Source organism: Aedes aegypti, chromosome 2, assembly GCF_002204515.2.
Source record: "Aedes aegypti strain LVP_AGWG chromosome 2, AaegL5.0 Primary Assembly, whole genome shotgun sequence".
NCBI lineage: Eukaryota > Metazoa > Arthropoda > Insecta > Diptera > Culicidae > Aedes > Aedes aegypti.
Genome location: NC_035108.1, coordinates 423991084 through 424016516, shown reverse-complemented (window position 1 = coordinate 424016516; position 25433 = coordinate 423991084). Strand labels below are relative to the sequence as shown.

General features: G+C 35.0%; 1 protein-coding gene across 1 annotated transcript; it reads left to right on the top strand.

The window, feature by feature from the left end:
* The first annotated feature begins 15061 nt into the window (after positions 1-15061).
* Positions 15062-23850, top strand: LOC5573116 (cytochrome P450 CYP12A2). The gene is made up of 7 exons (XM_021847513.1): positions 15062-15476; positions 22035-22281; positions 22339-22455; positions 22512-22784; positions 22847-23003; positions 23067-23315; positions 23374-23850. The coding sequence occupies exons 1-7, from the start codon at positions 15278-15280 to the stop codon at positions 23698-23700; spliced, it is 1569 nt and encodes a 522-aa protein (XP_021703205.1). The 5' UTR covers positions 15062-15277; the 3' UTR covers positions 23701-23850.
* The last annotated feature ends 1583 nt before the right edge of the window (positions 23851-25433 follow it).

Below are 25433 nucleotides of genomic sequence, written 5' to 3'. Positions count from 1 at the left end.
AGAAATTTCCATATAGCGTTAAACGCCTAGAGGTATGCAACGTCCTATAAATGTTCCGTAATTCATTCAATTTTGTTCGACTATCAAAGTTACCCCAAAACAGAAGACCGACTTTCAATTATATGAAAAATTATATATCCATTGCGAATAAATTTTTTAGCAATCTATCACGTGCAATCGATAGTTAGGATGTCAGTACTTATTTTAAAAATATAAATTGTAACTCTTTGAAACAGCATGCATAAATGGTACCGTAAAATGGGGTGAAGTTGATCACTTTCGAGCGATTCTGTTCTATAACTCCTAGTAGAATTCATGTATTACTATCCAAATATTTTTAAAACATGTGCTGGTTGAATATCTATCGAACTATACATACGAAATTTTGACGAAATGTTCACTTAATTAGAAATACATTTATTTTAAATCAAAAAGTAAATTTTTTGATTCCGGGGTGAAGTTGATCAATTATTGCGATAAGTTTTCTAAAATAAAGAGATATGCTATTCACTAAATTAGGGGTCACTGAATCTGGAACAAGTCCCAAAAATCTTACAACTTAATGATATATCGGTCAATTTTGAATTTGAATGTTGGAAATTTCAGAACACACCACATTAAACGCCTAGAGGTATGCAATTTTCCTTAAAATTAGCAACTCGCGCACAAAAAATACATTTTTACTCAGAAAATGATTGTTTATCCACAATGCAAATTTAAAACTGAATTTACAGCATATATGCAATGTAAGAAATAGTTTATTTAAATGGTATCTTTATATAGCCTTGTCAATAGTCGATTGTTTAGAGAAGAACCCTTCAACAGTTCATCAAACATTTCATAAAAAATCTGTTTTTCCATAGTATAATTATCTTGAATGTCAAACCGACCTTAGGAACATCAAGAGCAGCCATCAGGTAATACGACGTCACAGGAATTGCGCTAATTGAAATCAAATCATAGCTCTATTGACAGTTTATACATGTGGGTACGTGAATGATCAACTTCTCCCCACTGATCAACTACACCCCGAATTACGGTACTTAAGATTATTAGCTTCTATAAGGATACTTTAGCTTTTACATCATAGCATAACATTCCCACTGGGACAGATACAGCTCTTAAGCTTAGTGTTCTGAGACTATTTCCACAGTTATTGTCTGAGAATTTTCTTTGCCAAATCATTTTTTTTTTCAAAAAAAAAAAAAAAAAATTCTCGCATGTGTTTATTTTTCACAGCATGCCCCATTGAAAGAATTCAAAATATGGTATTTGTGCAGATGTTCGTTCATGTTTGTGGAAGTGTTAGCATTTTTTTTTGTTCTTATGTATTTTTCGTCTCGATTTTTGGGGGCTATTTTGTCCTACTTTTCCCTAACAGAAAAATTTAAAATTTACCAAATATTTTATTTTATATGAATCTTGAAACCCTGAAAATTTCTGCCCATTCTGAGAATGTCGATATAATATGAAATAGCAGTTCTCACGAAATAACTGTGTTTAAACATCAGCCCAAAACATTTTTTTCTGAAACTTTTGAAACGGATTTCCTAGATTACTTCTCAAATGAAAGCCAGTAAGTTGCTCTACGAAACGTCATATTTAGTTTTTTGACCTAGTTCGATTGGTAAGAAAAAAGTCAATTTGAAAATCATTAAATGTTTATTATTTTGTCCCACTTCCCCCTAATATAAAAATTTGAAAATTTGTAAAATATCTTCTTTTATTTCAAACAAACCTTTTTCATGAAACAAACCCTGAAAATTTCAGCCAGACCAAAGAACATCGATACAAGATGGGGTTGCGCCTCTCGCGCACTGGCGCTTAATCACTTTGTTATTTGAGAAGACATGAGCGTTATGACACGGGTTTTTGCGTTGCGTTATAATAAGCGTTATGCGTGAACCTTTTTGCATCAAAAGTTCCACTTTGATTGACCAAGAAACTCTGAGCAAACTATTGCGCTAAAATCAACAGTTTGGGCTATATTTGAAAAGCGCACGAAATCGACTAAATAGAACATAGTGCGATCGAGAACTTTTCGTAGAACAAATTTTGTCATATTTCCAGAATAAAATACCGTCATGTTTGCCACGCAATATACGAATGTTGAAAATGACTTATTATCAAAAGAGCAGTTGCGACGTTATCCCGTTTTGTCTCAAATTCTGAACAGACTCATGTCAAACTGACATTGAAATGACAGTATGAAGCTTACTGAATGAGTTTCATTTCCATGAAATGCTTATAATTAAGAAACTTTTCAGATATATAGCTCTGCTAAATTTCCTCTACGAATTGCTGTGGAAAGACTCAGATTTATCCAGACGATACATTTGTTAAATCGTGGCGAAGGTTAACGTTATTTTCAAACAATTTTAAAGAAAGTTATGTCCTAAACATCGAAATTCGTTGTTCAACAAATCACCGCATGCTATCCACAGTTTCATATCTTTGATGTCATCCCAATTTTATATATCCTGTTAATTTATATTAAACTAGTAGTCCCGGCAAACTTTGTCTTGCCATCAAGTAGGCTATTGTTGAACGTTATGTAATCCCCCAAAGAAAATTACACATCAGTCTTCTCCCGTTTTCCCGATTATAACGGAGACTTTCCCAAAAACAAATTTTCTCGCACGATCAAGTTGCATCCCTTATAGAGTGCAACAGTGAAAAACTTACGTCAATCTGTTCATCCGTTCTAAAGCCATTTCGTGACATACAAACACCATTCCATTTTTATTTATATAAATTTGAACTCAAACTTTACCCCTATTTTAACGCATTGATTTACTTATACTATAATATATCCCATGTTTTTTATCATTTTGAATAACGAATACGTTTCGATTGCAGAAATGAAACTTTTACTACAAAACTTTGATATATTGTGTGGTGGTAAAATAGAGAAAAATACATTTTTTTCAAGCTACATCAACTGTGGGTACTAAATATTTGAGCTGTTTAATGGGACCTTTAAATTCCACTAGGAATTGTATCCTTTGACAGACACGCTTATTTGATGAGGATGATGATATAAACTGTCTTTTATTGTAGCTAGGTATCCACCGGTAGCAATGGCCTGTTTTAACAGAAAAATTTGTTCAAGATTGTATGACTATTTACATTTCAATCATACTCCTGTCTGAAGGGACAAAAACGAATGGCGAACACGAAACAGGGCATAACTTTTCTACCATTGGGTAAAAATCAACCCAATTTTGCACACTTTCTCATTGATGTGTATTGTTTACATGCTGCAAACTCGAAGTCTTGATTTTCGATTCAACGAAAATGGAGATTAACCAACGCGAGTCGAGAGAACAAATTCTTTCCAAACACCTGGAATTTCCTGACCTGTCGCACCGGCAGTTGGGAAAAATGTTGAACATTCACCATTAAACCGTCTCCAGAGTTTTGAAGCGGTTCCAGGAGCGGTTGACCTTGGACCACGGCAAAGGAGCTGGAAGAAAACCGGGACCGGAGAACAAAAACACGGAGGGAAAGGTGAAGCGGATGATTAAGCAAATCCCAACGTCTCAAGCCGTGATTTGGCTAAAAAGATCGGCATGTCGCAGAGCTACGTCTAGAATGCAAAGAAGAGAGGTGGACTTCATACTTCCCAAACCGCGATGAGCGGCAACAATTGACGGCTACAACTCGGACACGGAAGCTCTACGAGAAGATGCTGACAAAATATGCCTGCTGTGTGATGGACGACGAAACGTATATAAAAGCCGATTTTAAGCAAATTCCGACAAGAGCAAATTCGATGTGGACGACAAATTTAAGAAGAAGAAAATGTCGAAGTTCACCTCTAAATATCTCATTTAATAGGCCATCTGCTCTTGCGGACTGAGGAGTGAACCTTTCCTCACAAAAGGCACAGTAAATGGCGAGATCTACAAATCTGAGTGCCTCGAGAAGCGCCTTTTGCCGTTCTTGCAGCAGCATGACGAAGCTCCGCTATTTTGGCCAGATTTGTCATCATGCCACTATTCTAAAAGTGTCCTGGAGTGGTATGAGGCCAATTCTGTCCATTTTGTTCCAAACAGAGGCGCGTCCACGTTCGAAACCATGGGTAGGATAAACGTAGGCAAATATTTAGTGCACAGTGAAGCTAACAAAAGAATTAACCCTGGATTTGAAATTGAAGTTTTTTAATTTTGATGGACTAACACGCAAAGGTTGTAAGTTACACTCAAGCGTTCTAGCGATATTTTCAGTTGATTTTTCCGCTCAACAGAAAAAATAACACCCTTATTTTCATGCTAACTATTTATCTTTACAGGGCTGGTATCGACTGAGTGCCTTAAAGTAGTAAGGTAAGACCTTTTGCTGGAAAAAAATCTTAAATAAATTAAAAAGAGGACGAGAAAAGACTAAAGAGGAAATATAAAACAAAACGAAGCCTTAAAAGAGCCACGAAATAAGGATTTGAATCTTCATAGCATCAGAACATACATTAATCTAAGATCAAAGACTTTTTTGAAAATTTCTCGTGACATTGCGACAAGTATCACTGCATGTGTTTTTTAAGATTTTCTCGAGGAACTTCATCAAAAATATATTCTGATAGAGCAATGTTGAACGACTAAAAAGCTCTCCTATTGTTGAACAGCCTATGTATTCCTTATGGCGTGTTCAACAATTAGCAAGCATTTAGACCGTTCAACAATTGGTGAATTACCCTATTTGCCCAAATGATCAGATATTACTCCGGAAACATCTAAATGAGTTCATCTTGTGATTTCCCCAAAAAGAACCACAGAAATGGAATTTTTCCAAAGATTATTTCATAAATCAACTGAATTCATCCAAACATTCTCTGAGGCATTTTTCAAGGAAGCCGTAACTCTTCAAAGATGTTATGCAGGGATTAATCCATCGCTTTCCCTGGGACATTCTCCAAGATTCGCGGTCATAACATCTTCTAAAATTCATAAAATAACTTCGCCAGAAAATTCTAGGGATTTTCCTTAATATTGTGCTTTTTGATTTATATACCTTCAGCAATTGCTCCAGAGATTACGTCATCGATTTCTACAAAAAAAACTCCAGTAATTCTTTGAGATTGTTTCATTGTTTCATTGCATTGTTCCAGGAAAATGCCAAGGATATGTTTCTGCAAAATAAATTCCAGAGCCTTTTTCTAAGGAAAATCCTAGAATAACCTCTGATTTAACTTGTGTAATTTTTAAAGTCACCCTTTATTAACAAGGATCGCTGAAATAACTATCGAATCCTTAAGGAAGTTCTTGAAGATTTTCTATATAATTTCCTAAGGTAATCGAACAAAAATCGATCGAATCTCAGGATAGTAGTCTACAGAATTTACTGAAGAAAGTACTCGGAAATTATTGGACAGAATCTTCATAGAAATTTGGGTATGAATAATCGAAGGAAATATTGGAAAATTGCTATAGTTGCAAACTGGTGTGAACAATTGAATGAACTTCCAAAAATTGCATGGGATTTTTCGAAATTTTTTTTTTGAAGAACAGCTTAAGTAATACTTGGATGTAATGCTGAAAAATATAGAAAAAAAAAGATTTATTCGAAAAACCCATAAGGAAATTTTGAATTTCTGGGAGGTAACGTGGATGAATTTTTGAACACGTAGGTATTTTCGCAGGATTTCTTGGAAAAAAACATGTTTTAATCAAACTCTTTTAAATAAATCTTTGTTGAATTCCTCGGAAGAAATACTGTTAAAATCATTGGAAGACCTCCTAGAGTAACTTCTGGAGAATTCGATTAAAGGATTACTAAAAAAATATCTATAGTGAATTTTATGAAAAAAAACTCTGCAATATTGAAGAATTTCTGGAGAGATCCCTGTAAGAGACCCTGAAAGTATTCCAAATAAAATCACTATGATAATATCTGAAGCTGTCCCTCGGGGAATCTGAGACAAAGTTTTTGAAGAGCCTGTTCAACCCGTTGTAGAGTCTAAAGGTTTCTTTAGAGGATTCAATGCAAGCAAAATAAGGAAAAATATACTTTAGAGAACACTTTGGTTAACATAAGAACTTGAAACCTTCCATGAAAAATAGAGAGTTTTTAGAGACTTGCATTAAAAAAGAGACCAAGCTTCTAAAATGAAACCTATTAACTATTCTGTTTTAGGGATCTTTCATTGGATCATCTTGTGTTATAATTCATATTAGGAAATGTGAATATCCTTTGTATGTATTCTTTTTGAATCGTGGGTAGGACAATCCTTTGACTGTCCTATCTAGGTATTTTCGTGCGTAGTACATGTCCTACCTGTCCTACCCACTTACCGCGCCACTGGTTCCAAAGGACATGAATCCGTCAAACTGTCCGAAGCTGCGCCCGGGAACTTTAGCGGGAACTTCGGAAGAGCAAGAAATCAATCAAAGACGAGAAGGACCTGTTAAGAAAATGGAAAAAACAGAGAAACTGGTACCGTATGAGACTGTAAAGACTGATGGAGGGCATCAAGCGAAAATGCCTTCAAGTTTACACTCAAGGCTCCATCGATTAACTTTTCTTTTGATTTTTGAAGAAAATATATGTATAAAACTACCGCCGTGCGGGGTGACATTGGTCCTAGGGGGTAACTTTGACCGCCCTTTTCGATGCATCTCTTGACTAGCACGGGAGGCAAAAAACTAATCCATGACCATCCAGTGGCTATTTATAACGTATTTTCGAAGCATGCCACATTATTTTCATTATTCTGGTTTTAGTTTGCTGTGAAAATCTTGGCCCAAAGTCACCCATATGGACCAATGTCACCCCGCACGACGGTACCCTAAAATTTTGGTTTGATTCTAAACATTTTAAGAAAATTGGCATGACATTTTCGGTGTCGCAATAATTTCGTGTTCGCCCTTTATAATCAAATAATACAAACCATCATGAAAAGATCTCACCGGTTTTTTTTTGTTATCCTTGTGTTTGAAGCTGGTCGTCAAAACAATATCGTCCAATGCGCACTGTCTGAAAACCGAAAAATAACTAACTTCCACTCCATCTTCAGTTTCGTGTAGGGCAAATGCTCCCTTAGTGGAGGTAGCTCCAATAGTGGAGGTAGCTCCAATAGTGGAGGTAGTGCGTTTTGACATGTTCCGCATAAATAAATGACTGTGTGATATTTTTACATAGTGCACGATGCGGAAATGATACAAGCAATCGAAAAATATTCATGGAATTCAATCGTAAAACCGTTTAAAACAATTATTTTGCTCAACATTTTAACTCCCTTGCACCTATAGTGGTGCATCAGTTCCCATAGTGGAGGGTCCCATAAGAAATCAATGGTTTGCGCCACTAAAGGAACCATTCCTAAAACATACCTCCACTAAAGGAATAGTGTTCCTATTATTGGTGCAGGGCTTTTTGCAGGGAAATTTCAAATAAATCGTGATTTTTGTAAATTTGAATGATAGAAGGATTTGATATCTATCGACTGATATGTTAAAATTGCATATTTTATGATTTTATCACCATGTTTTAGCACTTTTCCCTTAGGTGCACCACTAATGGTAAATTTGCCCTATAAGATTCGGCTCTTTACAGTTGAGGTCGATATACGCGGGTCTGTCAAATAATATAAATTCTAGCGGAATTAAATAATACAGTACTAAATTCGGGTTTTCGTTTATTTATAGGTATTTCACTAAATAGCTCGAAGATTTATTTATATATTTATATTTTTATATGGTAAACTGGAGATCTATCTAGTATCTGTACCTCCCTCCCAGGGACTGACTTGTGGTTCACGGCAGTACCCTTTATCAATGGTTAGTGATGAATTATTTATAGTTTCCTACGTTTTATCATGTTATGTGCAAATGTTTGCATTACACAAATTATTATTTTAAATAATTTCATTCTTGAACTGTTGTTCGATGGAGAGATGAGACGTTCAGTTACAATAAAAAAAACTTCATACATTCATGTTTGTGTGGTATTTTGAATTAAAGTTAATGGTGCCGGCAATTTCTAGAAATAACGTAGATGTCGTTAATTTATTCCGACGAATCAGGTTGAATTACAATATTCCTGAAAAGCTTTAAAGCATTTGTAACTCAAAAATGGTATACAAAAACAAAAATCTTACGTGTCGTAATCCGCTACCGCAACAATTTTCTACAATGAACGATGTGCCCCAGTAGCGCACAGATCACCTTGACTTTACTGTACAAATATATGTTCTAGGTTCAGGTTTTTGTGGATTTCAATTAAGTAAATATTGTAGGTGCAAAGCGGGTGATTGTATAGTTTAGCTAGATTCAATTGTTTCAGATGTAAGAATAACCTTAGTGGAATTATTTTAACCGCGATATTTCTTATAAATCGTTCTGCAACCATCAATACCTAGTAGAGTAGAACACAACTAAGTAAGAAACTTAAGTAAGATAAAGTAAATTTATTACAGGTCGGACTCGATTATCCGGAGATTCGATTATCCGGGGGCTCGATTATCCGGGATTCGATTATTCGGTATTTTAGACTCGATTATCCGGAATTTGTTTTTTGATGTTTATGTTTTTCAATTTTTATGCATAAATTTGAGATAATTTGGTATTGCTCCCCTGACCGTTATTATCAGAAAAAAATCTCCATCAAATCTGTGCACACCAGTCGTTTTCTACAGCTATGCTGCATATCTGGGCAAAATTAAAAAAAAAATCGTAGGGCCCGTTTTGAAGTTACGGCCTTTTGATTATATAAGTCTACAAATTCACTGGAAATCTGAGATATTTTAACAGATTTTTACTAGTTGTGATCATCAAAAGAAATATACCATCGAAATTTGCATCAAATTTGGTGTTTTTAGTTATTTGTAACTTCTAGGTAGAGTTTTGAATAAGAAGATCAACGAAATATGGAGTTACGCCCGTTTGGAGGTGTAACCATTAAAGACACTAGTCTAAGATATATTAAATAGGCATAGTGATCCTATATAGAGAGATAAGCGGAAGTAAAATGGAATGATTTGGCAACAGACCAGCAGTGCTGATTTTGCTCGGCGTCGAGAATAATATTGCAACACGGACATGACTTCCTCATTGCTAAAAAGTGTACGTTGTTTCGTTATAGATCTTTGAACTACATATCCAAACTAATAAACAGCCGAAAAAATCAACAACTAAAAATTGCATTGACAAAAATTAAAAAAAAAATAATATTTAATATTTTTGCTTCTTGCAAAATTACTTTTACCGAAATAATTTCAAGTGGATTATAGTACTCCTCAAGAAAAGTTCAAAACAAACATAACGCATGTTCGTTTGGCTCACACTTTGACAGCTCTCGCTGCTCGATTGGCTCACACTTTGACAGAAATGTCAGCTTCCGCGAATCTCTCTTATAAAGGATTACTAAATAGGCATTATAATAACGTCAGACATGTTCAAATGTTTTCAATGACACATTGCTCTTACATGCCGCAAAAGTCCCTCACAATTAACTGATTTTTCATAGGCTGAAGTGCCAAATATAAGGCATTACGCAGCCAATTTAATCATGCAACCAAGTTAGTTTTCATACAGCAATATTCTGGATAGTTTTGTGAAGCAATGAACTCACGATTCAGATTATTTAACATGCAATTCATGTTGTGTATCGAAGCGTTAATTGACGTCATATAACACTTTCGGACTTCAGTTTTCGATTATGGGTAGCAGGGTATGGAATAAAATGATATTAACGAAGTAAAAAGCAGCGAAATAAAATAGAAAAATATAATGTAAAGTATATCCGTTATCATTTTGTTAAATATAATTTGAAATCGTAGCACTTACAGAGCCTAATTTTAAATATTTGTTTTTGTCACCTACCGTCGTTGGGGGTGATAATGGGTCAAAACAGGATATGTTCGAATTATTTATTGCAATTTAACTTCAATAAACTTCAACAACTGTCCAAAAAAAATAAAGAAAAATATTTATCCACTGCAGCATTACAAGTGAATGATAAATTACCCTATCTCACTCCGCAGGCGGGGTGACACTGTAATTTAAATAACTTGTTTTTGAAGATATGACAGCTGAAAAATATTGATGAAATCCGATGCAAACAAGACGAAATGACATTTAAGATGTTTCACAAGCACGATAAACCCTTTTAAAAGTACGATTATACCAAAAAAAAAATGAATAGCAATGTAAATAGTATGGAAAAGCAGCATTTATCCACAGACAAACAGACGTAACACTTAGAACAAATCTCGATCAAAATCATAGTCACGAGGACATGTACGCCCAATGCTAAAATCAGCGTGTTTGGCCGACGGGCCAACAGATGGTGGTAGTGTGTAAACGTCAAACACGAACAAAAATGAAGCAAGCGCTGCGGGTGGCGAATTGGCCACCTAACATATTTTTGAATCGACCGTTAAAAAGGTGGTCGATGGACTATGATTTTGATGGACTATGATTATGAAAATTCTTTGAAGTCAATAATGTCAATAATGATAACTTTATGAACAATGAACAATTATATGTTCAATTTCAAAACTATGGCCTTCTGGAAAAAAGTACCTACAATAATGAGAGTGTGACGTCTGTTTGTCTGTAATTTATCGTTAAGTTTACATAATTTCACTTGTTGTTTTTCATTGAATTCTTTTCATTGTTATTCAATGTACGAATTGCACAAGTAGATTATTTGATGTTTTAGCAGAATGGATTGATCGATTCATACAATTCTTTCACTATGAGCCTATGCGCGGGTTCACCAATATGACGTTCGAGCGGTGCCGTATTCACTCGTTACCATAGTCACATAAATAACACGGCACCGCTCAAATGTCAAATAATGAACTCGTGCATTGGTCCATTGCATTTATCCAGGAATCTTATGTGTTATTTTAGATCGAAGAGACCGGTCACATGTAAAATTATACATTTGTGAAATATCTAAATGTTGTAATGTATGCCACAAATTACCACAAAAGCACAGACGTAACAGCTAGAACAATTATTTAATTAAAACATAATCACGTGAGCATATACGCCCTTGCTAAAAATACTTCATTTGGCCATTCGTGAACTAGGTGGCGGTAGTGAGCAAGCGCCAAACTCGAACAAAAGCGATGTATACCCATCGGCCAACTAACATATATTAGAATTTGGCACTATTCGGCTGTGCGATGAAAATAATAGAAGTGTTATGTCTGTTTGCCTGTGACTAAAGTATTGACAGTGATCTTAAGTGCCATAATTTGGCCAATACTGCATTACTTAGTAATTGAGGTTTGATTTCTGGGGCAGCACAAAGTTAGCTAGAATAGCCGGAGCTACGAGCTAGTTGCTACATTGGGTTATAACAATATTTTATGGTTAGTGATAACAATACAAAATTGGTTTCGTAATGCCTTGATCGCATGAGCCTATGTAAAATCGATCAATTGTGAAATACTTTGACGGCATGTAATTGCAATAAGTAATTGAAAACATTTGAACATGTTTACCGGTATTAGAATGCCTAATTAATGTATTTAACCCTCTAATACCCAAATTTTTATTTTCGATTTAAGTATTATTTTTCGTTATCTAAAATCGTTCTAAACACGTTTTGGGCATTTATTTATTTTTATTCGCAAATTTTTAAATTTTGGTTTTTGATTTTTATAATTTTTATTTTTGAACATCCCTAGCTTTTTTCATTTTCTCTTGTAGCCTTTTCTAGTTGTCGATTTTTGGCAATAATAAAAATTTAAATTGTTACAGTATTTTTAAAAATATTAAATTTTAAATTTTTTTTCGGAGCGTATTTTATTTTCCGTGTAACTAACGGAAAAACAGGTTTGAAATGATTTTAATACCACCAGGCTCTTCTTTTGTGATAGGATAATCGTAGAAAAATATAAAAGGTACGATTTTTTATATTAAACGTTAAATGAAGCCCAGGCATTTGTAGGTTATATAAGAATGCAATTTTTCAAACAATTCCTAAAAATACAAAAAAGTCTCAAAAGTCATAAAAAACTTTTCTTATATGCGTGTTATGAGTTAAGGTATAAGCCAAAAATAAAATCATTTAGATTTCCGAGCTACGAAAAAATACACAAAATTCCCAAGTGTACCCCGTCTAAAGGCGGGGTTGGGTATTAGAGGGTTAAACTAAGTGATTTTAATAGTTACTCTTACAAAAGGGCGTAACTCAAAATTTTTATAATATTCTCATTCAAAACTCCGCCCAGAGCTTACAAATAACTAAAAACACCTACTTCAAACTAAATTTTGATAGTGACGTGCAGCATAGCTTTAGAAAACGACTGGTGAGCACAGATTTGATGGAGTTTCTTTCTGATAATAACGGTCAGGGGAGCACCGTGGAATGGTTTCGCAGTTTTGAACGTATTTAAGAACAGGGGAAATGAAAAAAATGTTTTTTTGTGTATGCTGAAAAAAAAATTGTTTTTCTTGTAAACACCTCTACTGTTCCTAGAAATAATTTCTGGCTACGCCACCGCATCATATAGATGAAACATTAAAAAACGATAATATTTAAGTTCTTTTATCGAAGATTTCAATTTTTTTCTTAGTGATTCGATTATCCGGAGTGAAAAAAAATCGAAACTCCGGATGATCGAGTCCGACCTGTAGTTTTAAGAGCGGTTTCAATAAATTTAGATAGATTCTACTTCACTGCTGTTTAAATTTCTGTCTCCTTCGTAGTCAATAGTTCGTCCTTCTAGTGATCTTTTGTAACCGGGACAATGCCTTGGTTGATTCATGGATGTAACCGTATAAGCCAGTCGGAGCTCGCAGGTAGGAGACCATTTGGGTTTGATGGAACTCCTGACGTGGTGGAGTTAACAGTAGGGTTTGCACATTAAGTAAAATATTACGCTGTTGAGAATCCAAAATTCTATGAAAATTCTTTGAAGTCAATAATGTCAATAATGATAACTTAATGGACAATGAACAATTATATGTTCAATTTCAAATATATGGCGTCCTGGAAAAAAATACCAACGAAGTTATTTATTTTCTCATTGCCTATTGAAATATTTTTTTTGAGCTCCTATTATTCATAAATTGCATTGTACGTTAGAGCAAACTTCTACAGTATATGGCAGCTTTCTAATAGAGCGCATTGAACATCTTTGAATTTGGGCCTTGAGGCGTTCGGCCGTTAACAACATTTCAAAAACTACTTCACTTTAGAACGACTGTCATAAAAAAAAGTTGCCTTTAAAAACGAAAAATCTTGTGACCAATTTTGATGACTGTTGCTTTTGGTAAATTCTGATGACGTTTTCCCATGGGAACATTTTCCGATGATTTTTCCTTCGGGGATGGAAGATACTCATTTATCAACGTCACATGATATAATGACTTTCAACAACTCTAGTAACTGTAGATATTTTTATTAAACAAAATTAAAAGCGATGACATATAGTTTTTTCGACATGAAAGTTTTTGTAGAAGTGCAGTGAAATCGTTAAAGGTGACACGTTGACCGTGTTATTTTCCCTATCTTTGGTCTCACTCTAACAATTATCATCAAAACTTTGTGGAAGCAAATCTCGAGTTTTAGTGAACAGATGAAGCTGAAAATTTATTGGGTTGTGCACTACATATATAGAATCATAGTGGTACATTTTTCGCATCGATATATGAAGTGGTTCTTGAGATTTGCTTCTTCAAATGGATAGGGTGATTATGATGACGTCCCGTGCGGCCTTAAGTAGAAACAGAGTTTTTTGGTTACACTCAAAAATTATTTTACTCAAAAATAATAATGAATATTAAATTTTATTTGAAACTGTTTGCTTATAAAACAAAGATGTTGGGTAGAAATATAAATTATTGATTACACTCAAAATATGTTTTACTCTGAAAACTACGAGACACTTTAGGTTACCGATCTATTTTGGATATAAATCAAAATTTATTGCGGTTATATCAAGATTTTTCATTATTCGTCATCAAACGTCAACATCCCACCGCAAAATCGCTAGTGTTTGGAGGGGATTTTAACCTCCAAATTGCCAAATAACCTCCAAATCATCACCTCCAAGTTAGTTCTAATAACCTTCGTTATATGAAATATGGTGGCGCGTCGATCGTCGCAAGTTTATCGTTAAACAGTCAATGAATTTGCTTGTACAACTCCATATATATGAACATATTTGAGCAGATAACGTTATTTTGAATTACACATAAAACATTTTTTACCAAAAAATTTTGAGGAACACTAGATTTTCAAAATCAATATATAAAGCATTAACATATATATTTTTTGCATGAACTTTTTTGTTAAAATTCAGTGAATATCTTTGGAAAGAAATAGTGAATTATGAAAACACTCAAAATTTATTTTACCAAAAATCAACATTGAAAAAACTTATTTTGTATATCTGTTTGCCCATATATCCAATTTCAAAGCAATGACATATAGTTCTTAGTAATAAATTTGATTGTACAAGAACAGTGATTATATTTCAGCAGAAAAAAAAATGATTACATTCAAAACTTATTTTGCTTACAAAACTACAAAATTATATCCGCTATGTAATCACTGAGCGGCAAGGGTTCAAGGTTTTTTTCTTCCACTCAGGCTTATATGGGTTACCCTTAAAAGCATACGTTGTCTTAGGCTGGAACGTAAAGCCAGTAAAAACGAGAAGGTATCATACTGTCGAACAACCTCACAACGGCAACCACATATCAGCCTTTAATACCAGTTTAATTATCACCATCTAGTGGATGAAGAAACCAAACAAAAACTCAAACAGCCAAACCCAGCTGACTCCGAGGTTGTTTTGCGTCTCATCGAAAACGCGATGCGTAAACAACCAGAGATCTGCGAAGCGAACAGGCGCGGCGTCCCATGCGCGAAATTGTCGAATCATCCTCAGCAGACTGCGTTGTTCCACTAAAACGTCGGCGCGTCGTTGATGTGTGATGCCCGTATGCCACTCGAGAAGCGCACGAATACCAGCTCGCTCACGCGCAGCGAGAAAATATATCCATTTGCCAAAAAAAGTTCAATGTCATTCATCCAATTACGGAGATGTGAATATGATGACTGGGGGAGTTGAGTTGTCGTTGTGATCGAAGTTCGCGCGAGCTTAGTCTACTCCCGTAGGTGACGGTGCACTGTTTTTATCAGTCCACTTGGAATCGATATCATTTTGACCGTGGTGACTGATAACGGAAATCGCACAGCTTATCGCCCGCTTCGTCCAATCAGTCCCAGTAGAGTAGTAAGATATCCGGACGTTCCCGCGGTAGATATTGCATTCGCGAGTTTAACCCAACAGAAAGAAGACGGTCCCTTGAAAATGCTGCGGAAAGCGGTGAAAGTGAACAACTCCGTAGTGGTCAGTTCGGTTCGGTTCCGCAGCACACAGGCTCAGGCAGCGGTCGCTAATGGGGCTGCAGCCCATGAGGCTAGAGATTCGGAATGGGACAATGCGCTGCCGTTTAGCAAAATTCCTGGCCCTAATGTGTTTCAGATGCTGAAAAGTTTTGCCCCGGGAGGTGAGTTCACGAGCAAGGTCATTTTGGTGGTTTCGATCGGCGCGTGGCGCTTATCGAAAAGGGTGTGCACGACAAATTCTGGGGATGTTCTTGGTTCAAATCTATATGAAAAATCGTTCAGTGGTTGAAGCGTTTCAAGCTATTCTCAGAACAAGTGGAAATCGGAAACTAAGTGTGAAATCAGTTAACATGACCAATTTTTCAGACAACCACCCTTGAAGAGCGTTGTTTGATGAGTAACGGAGAACTATAGTTTCGGCAGTTCCCATCTACCACTGGTTCGCGTTTGCTGCCGTATAGCATAGCGTGAATTGAATGAATGCTTTAAATACAGTCGGCTGAGCATGTGTGGCTGTAGCGCAAACAAAACCTCACAGCTGTGAATGGATATCGTCAACAGCGTGATTGCGGTTGTTTTGGTTGTGACTGTCTTTCAAATCGATGAACATTCGCAGATATTCGCGACTCGGTGCTGTAACTGTAGTGGTAGATACAGTCCAATATTCATTGATGTGTGTATTATGTGTATGTTGTTCTGTGACTAAAGAAAGCTGTTTATCATGATTATGGATTCAATTTGCTGCCTGTTAAAATCCACTTTTGTTTATTGCGGTGATGACCAAAAATGGCAAGTTTGATCCCACCTCACGGAAGTCAATGATAACGGGTTGATAAGGATCTAAACTTACTCAATTGTGACTACCGAACACGACGACGCTTCGACGAGATTGTAACAGCTGAGTGAGTTTGGTTGATTGACAAAATTGATTTCAAAGTTTTTAGAAGTGTCATTGACAGATGGTGTACTGTTACCTTTTTGTTCCGTTTTTTAGACATTTTCGTCTCATTCTGAAATGCAATGATTTGATCTATAAACTACTCTTTAATGCTAATATTTATCCAGTAAATTAAAATTCTTTTTAAGATATTACTTTGTTTTGGGGATTTACTACCATCGTGTTTCATAAACTTTTAAGGACTCAGACAAACTTAATTTGCAAAACTATACACTTCAGGTTTCTTTCATTTAATAGTTAATAGTCTCAAAAATATGTTCAGCGTGTAAATAAAGCTCTGAAAAGCTCTGTTTATCTGTCATAATAGATCAAAATGAGCATTAAAAAATATTTCGCCAAATTTATAGAAAACTTCAAACACCCACGTAGAGGAAAAATAGAACCTTCCTTTGGAAATTGCTAAGCTTTTAGAGTTCTCTATGAAAAAAGGTAAAAAACATACACAACCACATGAGCGATAATTCAAAACACCCGAACACGCAAAAGGAAGAATGACTTAAAATAACAGAAAGCACTAGTTATTCAAAGGTACATCGAAAGTTTGTTATTTTTAGATAGATGTCGGGACTTGATTTTTTGTTGTAAAAACTATGATAATTTTGATATGTTGTTAAATACAGTTTCGTGCTTATAGCATGAATGTCTCTACTACAGGTATGTTCTGTTTTTATCAATACGATCGGTAATTTTCAGTTCACAAAAACGGAACCGTGACAAAAACGGAACCGTGATAAAAACGGAATAACTTTCTTAGTCAAAATATTTTACACATAGGATAATACACATTTTCATCATATAAAAACACAGTTTTGATGTTTAGCAGCTTTGAGCAGCATTTAGATTGTTCAGATGTATAGGTTCGTAATGAAAGTTCACCCCAATTGAAAAAGAGCCTTCTTCTCAGCTTAGTGGTCTTATTAACACTTCCGCTGTTATCAACTGAGAACATTTTTTCCGAGTTACATTGTGGGTTTATGTTGCGAAAGTTTTGCAAACTCAAATTAATATTTACGGCTTTCTGTGCTTTTAATTGCTGAAACCAATCAGTAAAACAGGGCTGATAGCAAGTCACTTTTTAGTGACTTGGTCACTTTTTCGGACTGGTCACTAAAAAGTCACTATTTCCAACAAAGAGACACTCCAGCTTTTTACGCTAGATCGCTATAAACTTTCAATCACCCTTTTTTGACTTTTCTTGTCAACACTATAATATTTTTATGGTTTGATCAAAGCAAACCTTGCGATGCTGAAATTTATTCTTGTTGATTTTAGAGAAACGTCATAAAATCTGTTGATTGCAGGAAATGGAAATCTAAAAACTATTTTTTTTTATTTTCTATTCAATACTAATGTTTTTGCTATTTTAGGTCTACGATTTGCAGACATCGTTGGGATTGGTTCCTTTTAATCCTCGAGATGAGATACTGACTGAACTATGCAAATGAGTGTTACAAGCAAAAACGACGATGCCAAAGTGATGGCTTTAGGCCTTGAAAGGCCTGTGATTACTATTTCAGAAGATAATTTCGTTTACTGACCCTTTTTCACATTATTGCTTGTTATGTTGGAGTAAACTACAGAAGAAGTAAAACAATATTTGAAAAAAAAAACTCTTTACAACCCTGTGTCATGTTTGCTACATCCCACACATGGACTGTAAATCTCACGGTGTACAATATTATGTTAATTTTGTATGCAGTGACTAGACCCATTCCTCGGTAACCTCACAGATCGAAAATGCCTAATGTCATGTAAAAGTGTGTATTTCACTGTTCATGCACATCAAGGTCTGGACGGAGATCAACATTTGATCATCTTTGAAAACCTTTCATATATTTGTCTTTTAACTTCTTCTCATTCTCTTTAAAGGGTTACGGGAGGTTATTAAAAATCGTCAGGGTTTCGTTATGATTGGTCACTGCGTTTGTCCAAAAGTTCAATGCTGGCATACAGAATACTCTCCTTTTCAGTTTTGCATCCCTATTTGTTTGGTTCAGAAACGCTTTCCATGAGAAATTGGGGTCTACTGATGCCTAAAATGAAAGGAATAAAGTTTTGTGTAAAATGGAGTAGATATTGCAATATGCACAAAAAACCCGCAGCAACAAAACAAATCCAATGAAAACTATTGACATTTCAATCATCAATCTTTAATTATTGCCTACTAAGACTAAACTTTAAAATTGATAACCAAGAAATGTCAAAGTCAAATCACCCCCCGTTGTTTTATAGCTAGCGTAAAAAGCTGGCTAGAGCCACTTTTTTTTCAGGAAAAAGATCACTAAAGTCACTTCTTTCGTGATCTAATGATAATGAAATTTAAGGCTGGGTTAGTTTTTCAAACTCAAACAGCAATAAATAGATATGTGTTATTATAAAGACAAGAATAGTGTGATATAGAAATCAAACTGTCAAGAATCTTGACTCAAGAAAAATAGGGTCTCCTGGCTAACTATATAATTATTGACTCTTTATTATGGGGCTCCCGGATAAGTTTTTGAAAGAATTAAGTGAATATTCCGTAAAAATTTCCAACGGAAAATTTAAAAACTTCCTGGGAAAAGTTTTGGAGAACATTCTGGCAAAACTTTGGGATGATTTTTTTATCCGAAATATTTTATTAAATTTTGGAAAAATCCATGAAAACATCCAAAACCAGCTTTTTTAAAAAAAAACCTCATCAGAACTTCTCCTAAAGATGAGCCAGAGACGTTTAGGAATGACAAAAAAAATGTTTCAAGAGAAACTACTTCAAAAGCGAATACTCATTTTGCTGGAAATCATTTCAGACATCAAATCGGATATTTTAACAAACAAACAATACATGTTTCCATCGAATAACCCTAGACACTGTTTTTTACATGACTTTGGTGAACTATTTCTAAACAAAAAAATATGTTTCTACAGTCAACTCTCCACATCTCGATGTTCTACTTCTCGATATCTCTCCCTATGTCGATGATTTCATAAGTCCCTTCAGTCTACATACATTTTCACTCTCCATATCTCGATATCCTCCTTATCTCGATATCTCCATGTCTCGATGTGTTTCTGTTGATTTTTCGTTCTCAATTTTCTCTCCGTATGTTGATATGACCAATATCGAAGGTTACTAGACCAACATTTTGGGGTTCAAAACAAATTAGGAGTGCAAAATGACGTTTGTTTGTGTTTTACTTTCTTGGCAACGGAGTGTTTTTCAATCTAGTATACATCAAAAATTTGTTCTTTGTCTCGATCTCTCCCTATCTCGATGGTCCCTTCGATATCGAGATGTGGAGAGGCGACTGTATAATGAAAGATAGAACATTGTTGGACCATAAAAATTAATCAATAGTGTTATCAGTGGCTATTCTCTAACGTCAAATCCACTTGTTCATGAGTTTCAGCAACAAGTATGCGCTTGCTATCGTTTACTGTTTACTTTATTTTATAAATTTGCAAAATTAGTCATTTAAGAGTCGTAGATCAGATAGAACGTGAGGTTACGAGTCGCCACTGAGTGATATGATTATTTTCAAAATGAAATGTTCAGTTGAAACTCTGATGAAATTCGAACTCTTCATGTACGACATTCATCTAATTTGTTTTGTGACAAGTTCGTCAATAATCAATTGTGTTCTGGAGATATTGTTTATTTGGATTTTGAATTTTACCGAAATTCTGCCACATGAGCATGAGTATCTGTTTTCCGTTCGTTTTTAAACTTTGTATTCTGTCAGAATTTTTTCAAAATGTTCTGAAATCTCGATTTTCGCCATAATTTTGTCTACAACCAAACATTTTCCCTTGATTTATTCCATATCTTTGTTAAAAAATGCTTCAAGTTATTTATTTTGCATCTCCACTTCGAAATCTTCAATGAGTTTTTGCCAGTAAGTTCCTCATGATCAAGAATTTTGCTTTTTGATTTTTTTTCGACTGAAATCACATATTACGCTTCTATTGTAAAATATTGAAGATTGATGTGTCGTATGATATAGTATGTGCTGAACAAACTTTTATCCCTAACTGATGCCCCGGGAACTGATTCCAGGGAATCCGGAACTTCCCAAAATGGTTTCAAATGAGTTGAAAGAGTTGGCTTATACTTATGGTTTATGATTCAGTAACAAACACTGTAGTTTTGGTTGATCCGTGCAAAACAAAATACAAGGAAATATCTCCAATGGCCTTCTGGCTCCCCCACGAAACATCCGTATAAATTCGGAACCGATCGCCTGACAGAGGATGCGAGACTTGAATAGTGTTGTGGTGTTGTGTTAAAATTTCATTGGAATTGGCAAAAAATTATGGAAATTAGAGCCAAAAGATCACGAATATTTGGTTGCAAAAATAAATCAGGGACGCAAAGGTTAAAAGAACTTTTGAGTGACCCTCTCGAACAAAACAGGCCTCGCGGAGTGCGATGGCACTCTTTTTTCATGTAATTTTCCTCCGTTGTGCTTTGTGTCGCATCTTCCTCGCTCATTTTTCGTTGCTTCTCTTCTCAGTATTTGTTTGCTCCCTTATAAAGAGGCAAAAAGAGTATGCTGCTCGAAAGTTTGTGATAATTATATTTAATTTGTTTACGGTTATCGGTCTGTTTTGCTCAAAGAAATAGAGAGCCAGGAGTAGAAAGCAATAAAACTAAATGGATAGGTACCCTAAAAGACCGGCGAGAGAAATTGATTAGATGTTGAAGGGGCAGTGTTAATCCAACAGCACGCCAAACCATTTCAGCCAGAAAGAAGGACGTTTCGAGTAATACTGTTTCATATGGTATGTCCTCTTCAACATCTAATCCAATTTCTTTCGCCGATCCCTTAAGGTACCTAACCATCTAGCTTTCATTGCTTTCTTCTCCTTTCTTTCTATTATAGTTTAGCAATACATACCGATATGCCGGTAATCAAAGCTAATGAAACACTACCGTCATATCTGTATCTCGGCGGATGGATTCGATCCCAGGTCCTCGGCATAGAGTGGATATTAGACTGAAGCAAATTTTAATGTTTTCGCTCCCCTATGCTTAAACGATGTTAATTATAGTAAGAATCATCCTTCCAAAGTTTGAAGTGATTTGAAAGAAATTTGATTTTACAAACGGTATTTGAAGTTAACATGGAAATTACTATGAAAAAGGTGAAGCTTTTGTATTCTGTCTTCTAACTGCTCGTCATAATAATCTATTGAAAAGTGAACAAACTCTTCTCATGTGAAATCTTCCCAGCTACAACTTAAGGCGAAGTAGGCCGTCATTGAAATTTGTACGGGTCGTTGATGATTGAAGCTAATTCATCTCACGATTTCGAATCAAAGAAAATCAGTTGGTTTTGCACTGACACAGCTGAAAAAGTATCAGCATACTTTACGCATGTTAGCGCGTACAGTGATACTTTTTCAAGTCAACATTAACTATCAAGATTGAGTTTTATCACATTGAATTGCAAGCTGAAAGGTCATCATTGTTGCCAAAACGAATGACGGGCTACTTAGCCTTAACCGAAGACCATATTTCGGTGGGTCTACGTCTAAATCATGCTGAGATGATCATTCAAGAAGAAGATTTTTGGTAATATCTAATGAACTTCTGGGCCTTTCTAGTGTTTTCAGCGTATTCATTCTCTAAGTCATTCTTCACTTGATCCACCAATACACAAACTCAATTCCATGAGAATTTGTTTAGTTTCATTGCTGATTAAATGGAACAAAACTGCATGAACAAAATAGGTTCTTGCGATGATCATATGGCTTTTATCCGTCCTACTCCCGATCCTAGGTCGCTACCACAATGCCAACCTGCCGACCATGCATCGGCTCTTCCGCGAGGACTACGGCGAACTGGTCCGGATGCCGGGATTCTTCGGTCGCCGAGACGTCCTGCTGAGCTTCCGGCCGGATGATTACGAAACGCTGTTCCGCAACGAAGGCCAGTGGCCTATCCGGCGCGGTATCGACACATTTGCGTACTACCGGCAGAAGGTTCGCCCGGATGTGTTCAAGGGACTGGGTGGATTGGTTACCGAGTGAGTACGATGGCGGGGGTAGACGTTGAGTCGAGTTAATCGAAATTATGTTTTCAGACAGGGAGAAAACTGGCAAACTTTCCGGACGGCTGTTAATCCGGTTATGCTACAGCCCAAAACGGTCAAACTGTACGTGGACAAGTTGGACGCGGTTGCACAAGAATTCATGAAAATGTAGGTATCAGGAAAATTGTTGTTGGGTTTTTAATCAAGCTTGTAACTCTATAAAGTATGGTGAGAATTCGTGACGACAAAAATGAGCTGCCAGGTGACTTCAGTCAGTGGTTGAATCGATGGGCACTGGAAACGATGGGTGTTCTGGCTTTGGACACTAGATTGGGCGTGCTCGACGAATCGGAATCCGAGGAAGCTAAGAGCATTGTGGATAACATTCGACAGTTCTTCGAACTGACGTACCAATTGGATGTGCTGCCGTCTGTTTGGAAGTATTACAAGACACCGACATTCCACAAATTGATGAGTGTACTCGATGTTTTGACCAGGTAGGTGGTCACGATGAGAAAGCTATAGGAATGCTTTATTTCAAATTGAACTTCTCTTGAAGCATTGTGATGGCCAAGGTTGATGACGCGGTTATCAGACTTGAGAAGAATCCTTCGGCTCCAAGCGACACTCAGAGTGTTCTGGAAAAGTTGCTTAAGGTGGACCGTCACGTAGCTATCGTCATGGCATTCGACATGTTGCTGGCTGGTGTAGATACGGCAAGTGATTGCAGATATGGTTAGATTTGAATATTATGTAACGTAATTTTCTTAAAATTTCAGACATCTTCGGGAACTACAGGAATCCTGTACTTGCTGGCCACGAACCCAGATAAGCAAGCAAAACTACGCGAAGAATTACGAACGGTTCTACCGAAGAAAGATTCTCCGTTGACCGCGGAAAATATGCGGAATCTTCCGTATCTGCGTGCATGCATCAAGGAAGGGCTTCGATTGTGTCCACCAACCGCAGGAAATGTGCGTGCAGCCGGGAAGGATCTCGTTCTTCAAGGATATCAGATTCCGAAGGGGGTATGACTATCTTATTTTTGCCGTTTCGTGACGTAATATCTCAATTTCTTCCTTACAGACGGACGTGGCCATGGCTTCCATGATCCTGAATCAAGAGGAAACGTATGTGAAGCGAGCCAAGGAATTCCTTCCGGAGCGTTGGCTGAAGGAGGACGGCTATCCGAACGCCAAGGATGCCCATCCGTTCCTGTATTTGCCGTTCGGGTTTGGAGCACGAACCTGCATCGGACGTCGTTTGGCCATGTTGGAGATGGAGATGATAGTGTCTCGGATTACTCGCCAGTTTGACTACCGGTGGAACTACGGTGAGCTGGAGGTCAGAGCCACCTTGATCAATGTGCCCATCAACGAACTCAGGTTCCAGATGACCGAGCTGGACGATTAGAGTATTATATTTCTTGTGGTGTCGATTGTAATGTGAGATTGGAGAGTTCATTTATTTTGGGTTTTATTGGTGTTATATTTGCCATTGTTACGCAATCCATAGTATTATTCTGATATTATAATTAAACATTTTATTCGAAGATTTCCAAAACATGTTTTATTTAACCCGAATATTACGACTCTAGTTAAATTACATCCTCGCATTAGCTAGCATATAATAAGGTACATATTGAGCAGCTACCCGATTTTGTCCCGATTTTGTCAGCCCCATGCTGCATTTAGGGTTGATAAAATCGGGAAAGAGCTAAAATTGGGAAATTTATTTTCGACAGATTTCAAGTTTTATTTTAACTTAAGGACTTAGTTTTACGATTTTTTTTTATTATAAACATTGTTATTTACTTACTATGTTCCGTAATCTAATGTAAAATTGATCAGTTTCTTGGATAATTATTGAAAACTTCAAATTTCAAAATTTCGGTCTTTGGCCAGGAAAATTGAAAATTGAAAATTGAAAATTGAAAATTGAAAATTGAAAATTGAAAATTGAAAATTGAAAATTGAAAATTGAAAATTGAAAATTGAAAATTGAAAATTGAAAATTGAAAATTGAAAATTGAAAATTGAAAATTGAAAATTGAAAATTGAAAATTGAAAATTGAAAATTGAAAATTGAAAATTGAAAATTGAAAATTGAAAATTGAAAATTGAAAATTGAAAATTGAAAATTGAAAATTGAACATTGAAAATTGAAATTGAAAATTGAAAATTGAAAATTGAAAATTGAAAATTGAAATTGAAAATTGAAAATTGAAAATTGAAAATTGAAAATTGAAAATTGAAAATTGAAAATTGAAAAGAAAATTGAAAATTGAAAATTGAAAATTGAAAATTGAAAATTGAAAATTGAAAATTGAAAATTGAAAATTGAAAATTGAAAATTGAAAATTGAAAATTGAAAATTGAAAATTGAAATTGAAAATTGAAAATTGAAAATTGAAAATTGAAAATTGAAAATTGAAAATTGAAAATTGAAAATTGAAAATTGAAAATTGAAAATTGAAAATTGAAAATTGAAAATTGAAAATTGAAAATTGAAAATTGAAAATTGAAAATTGAAAATTGAAAATTGAAAATTGAAAATTGAAAATTGAAAATTGAAAATTGAAAATTGAAAATTGAAAATTGAAAATTGAAAATTGAAAATTGAAAATTGAAAATTGAAAATTGAAAATTGAAAATTGAAAATTGAAAATTGAAAATTGAAAATTGAAAATTGAAAATTGAAAATTGAAAATTGAAAATTGAAAATTGAAAATTGAAAATTGAAAATTGAAAATTGAAAATTGAAAATTGAAAATTGAAAATTGAAAATTGAAAATTGAAAATTGAAAATTGAAAATTGAAAATTGAAAATTGAAAATTGAAAATTGAAAATTGAAAATTGAAAATTGAAAATTGAAAATTGAAAATTGAAAATTGAAAATTGAAAATTGAAAATTGAAAATTGAAAATTGAAAATTGAAAATTGAAAATTGAAAATTGAAAATTGAAAATTGAAAATTGAAATTGAAAATTGAAAATTGAAAATTGAAAATTGAAAATTGAAAATTGAAAATTGAAAATTGAAAATTGAAAATTGAAAATTGAAAATTGAAAATTGAAAATTGAAAATTGAAAATTGAAAATTGAAAATTGAAATTGAAAATTGAAAATTGAAAATTGAAAATTGAA

Excerpts from the sequence above, each read along its gene's own strand:
- LOC5573116 (XM_021847513.1), top strand. The coding sequence starts at position 15,278 with ATGCTGCGGAAAGCGGTGAAAGTGAACAACTCCGTAGTGGTCAGTTCG. Across the intron at positions 15,477-22,034 it reads GAAAAGTTTTGCCCCGGGAG|GTCGCTACCACAATGCCAAC; the intron begins GTGAGTTCACGA and ends TCCCGATCCTAG. Across the intron at positions 22,282-22,338 it reads CTGGGTGGATTGGTTACCGA|ACAGGGAGAAAACTGGCAAA; the intron begins GTGAGTACGATG and ends TTATGTTTTCAG.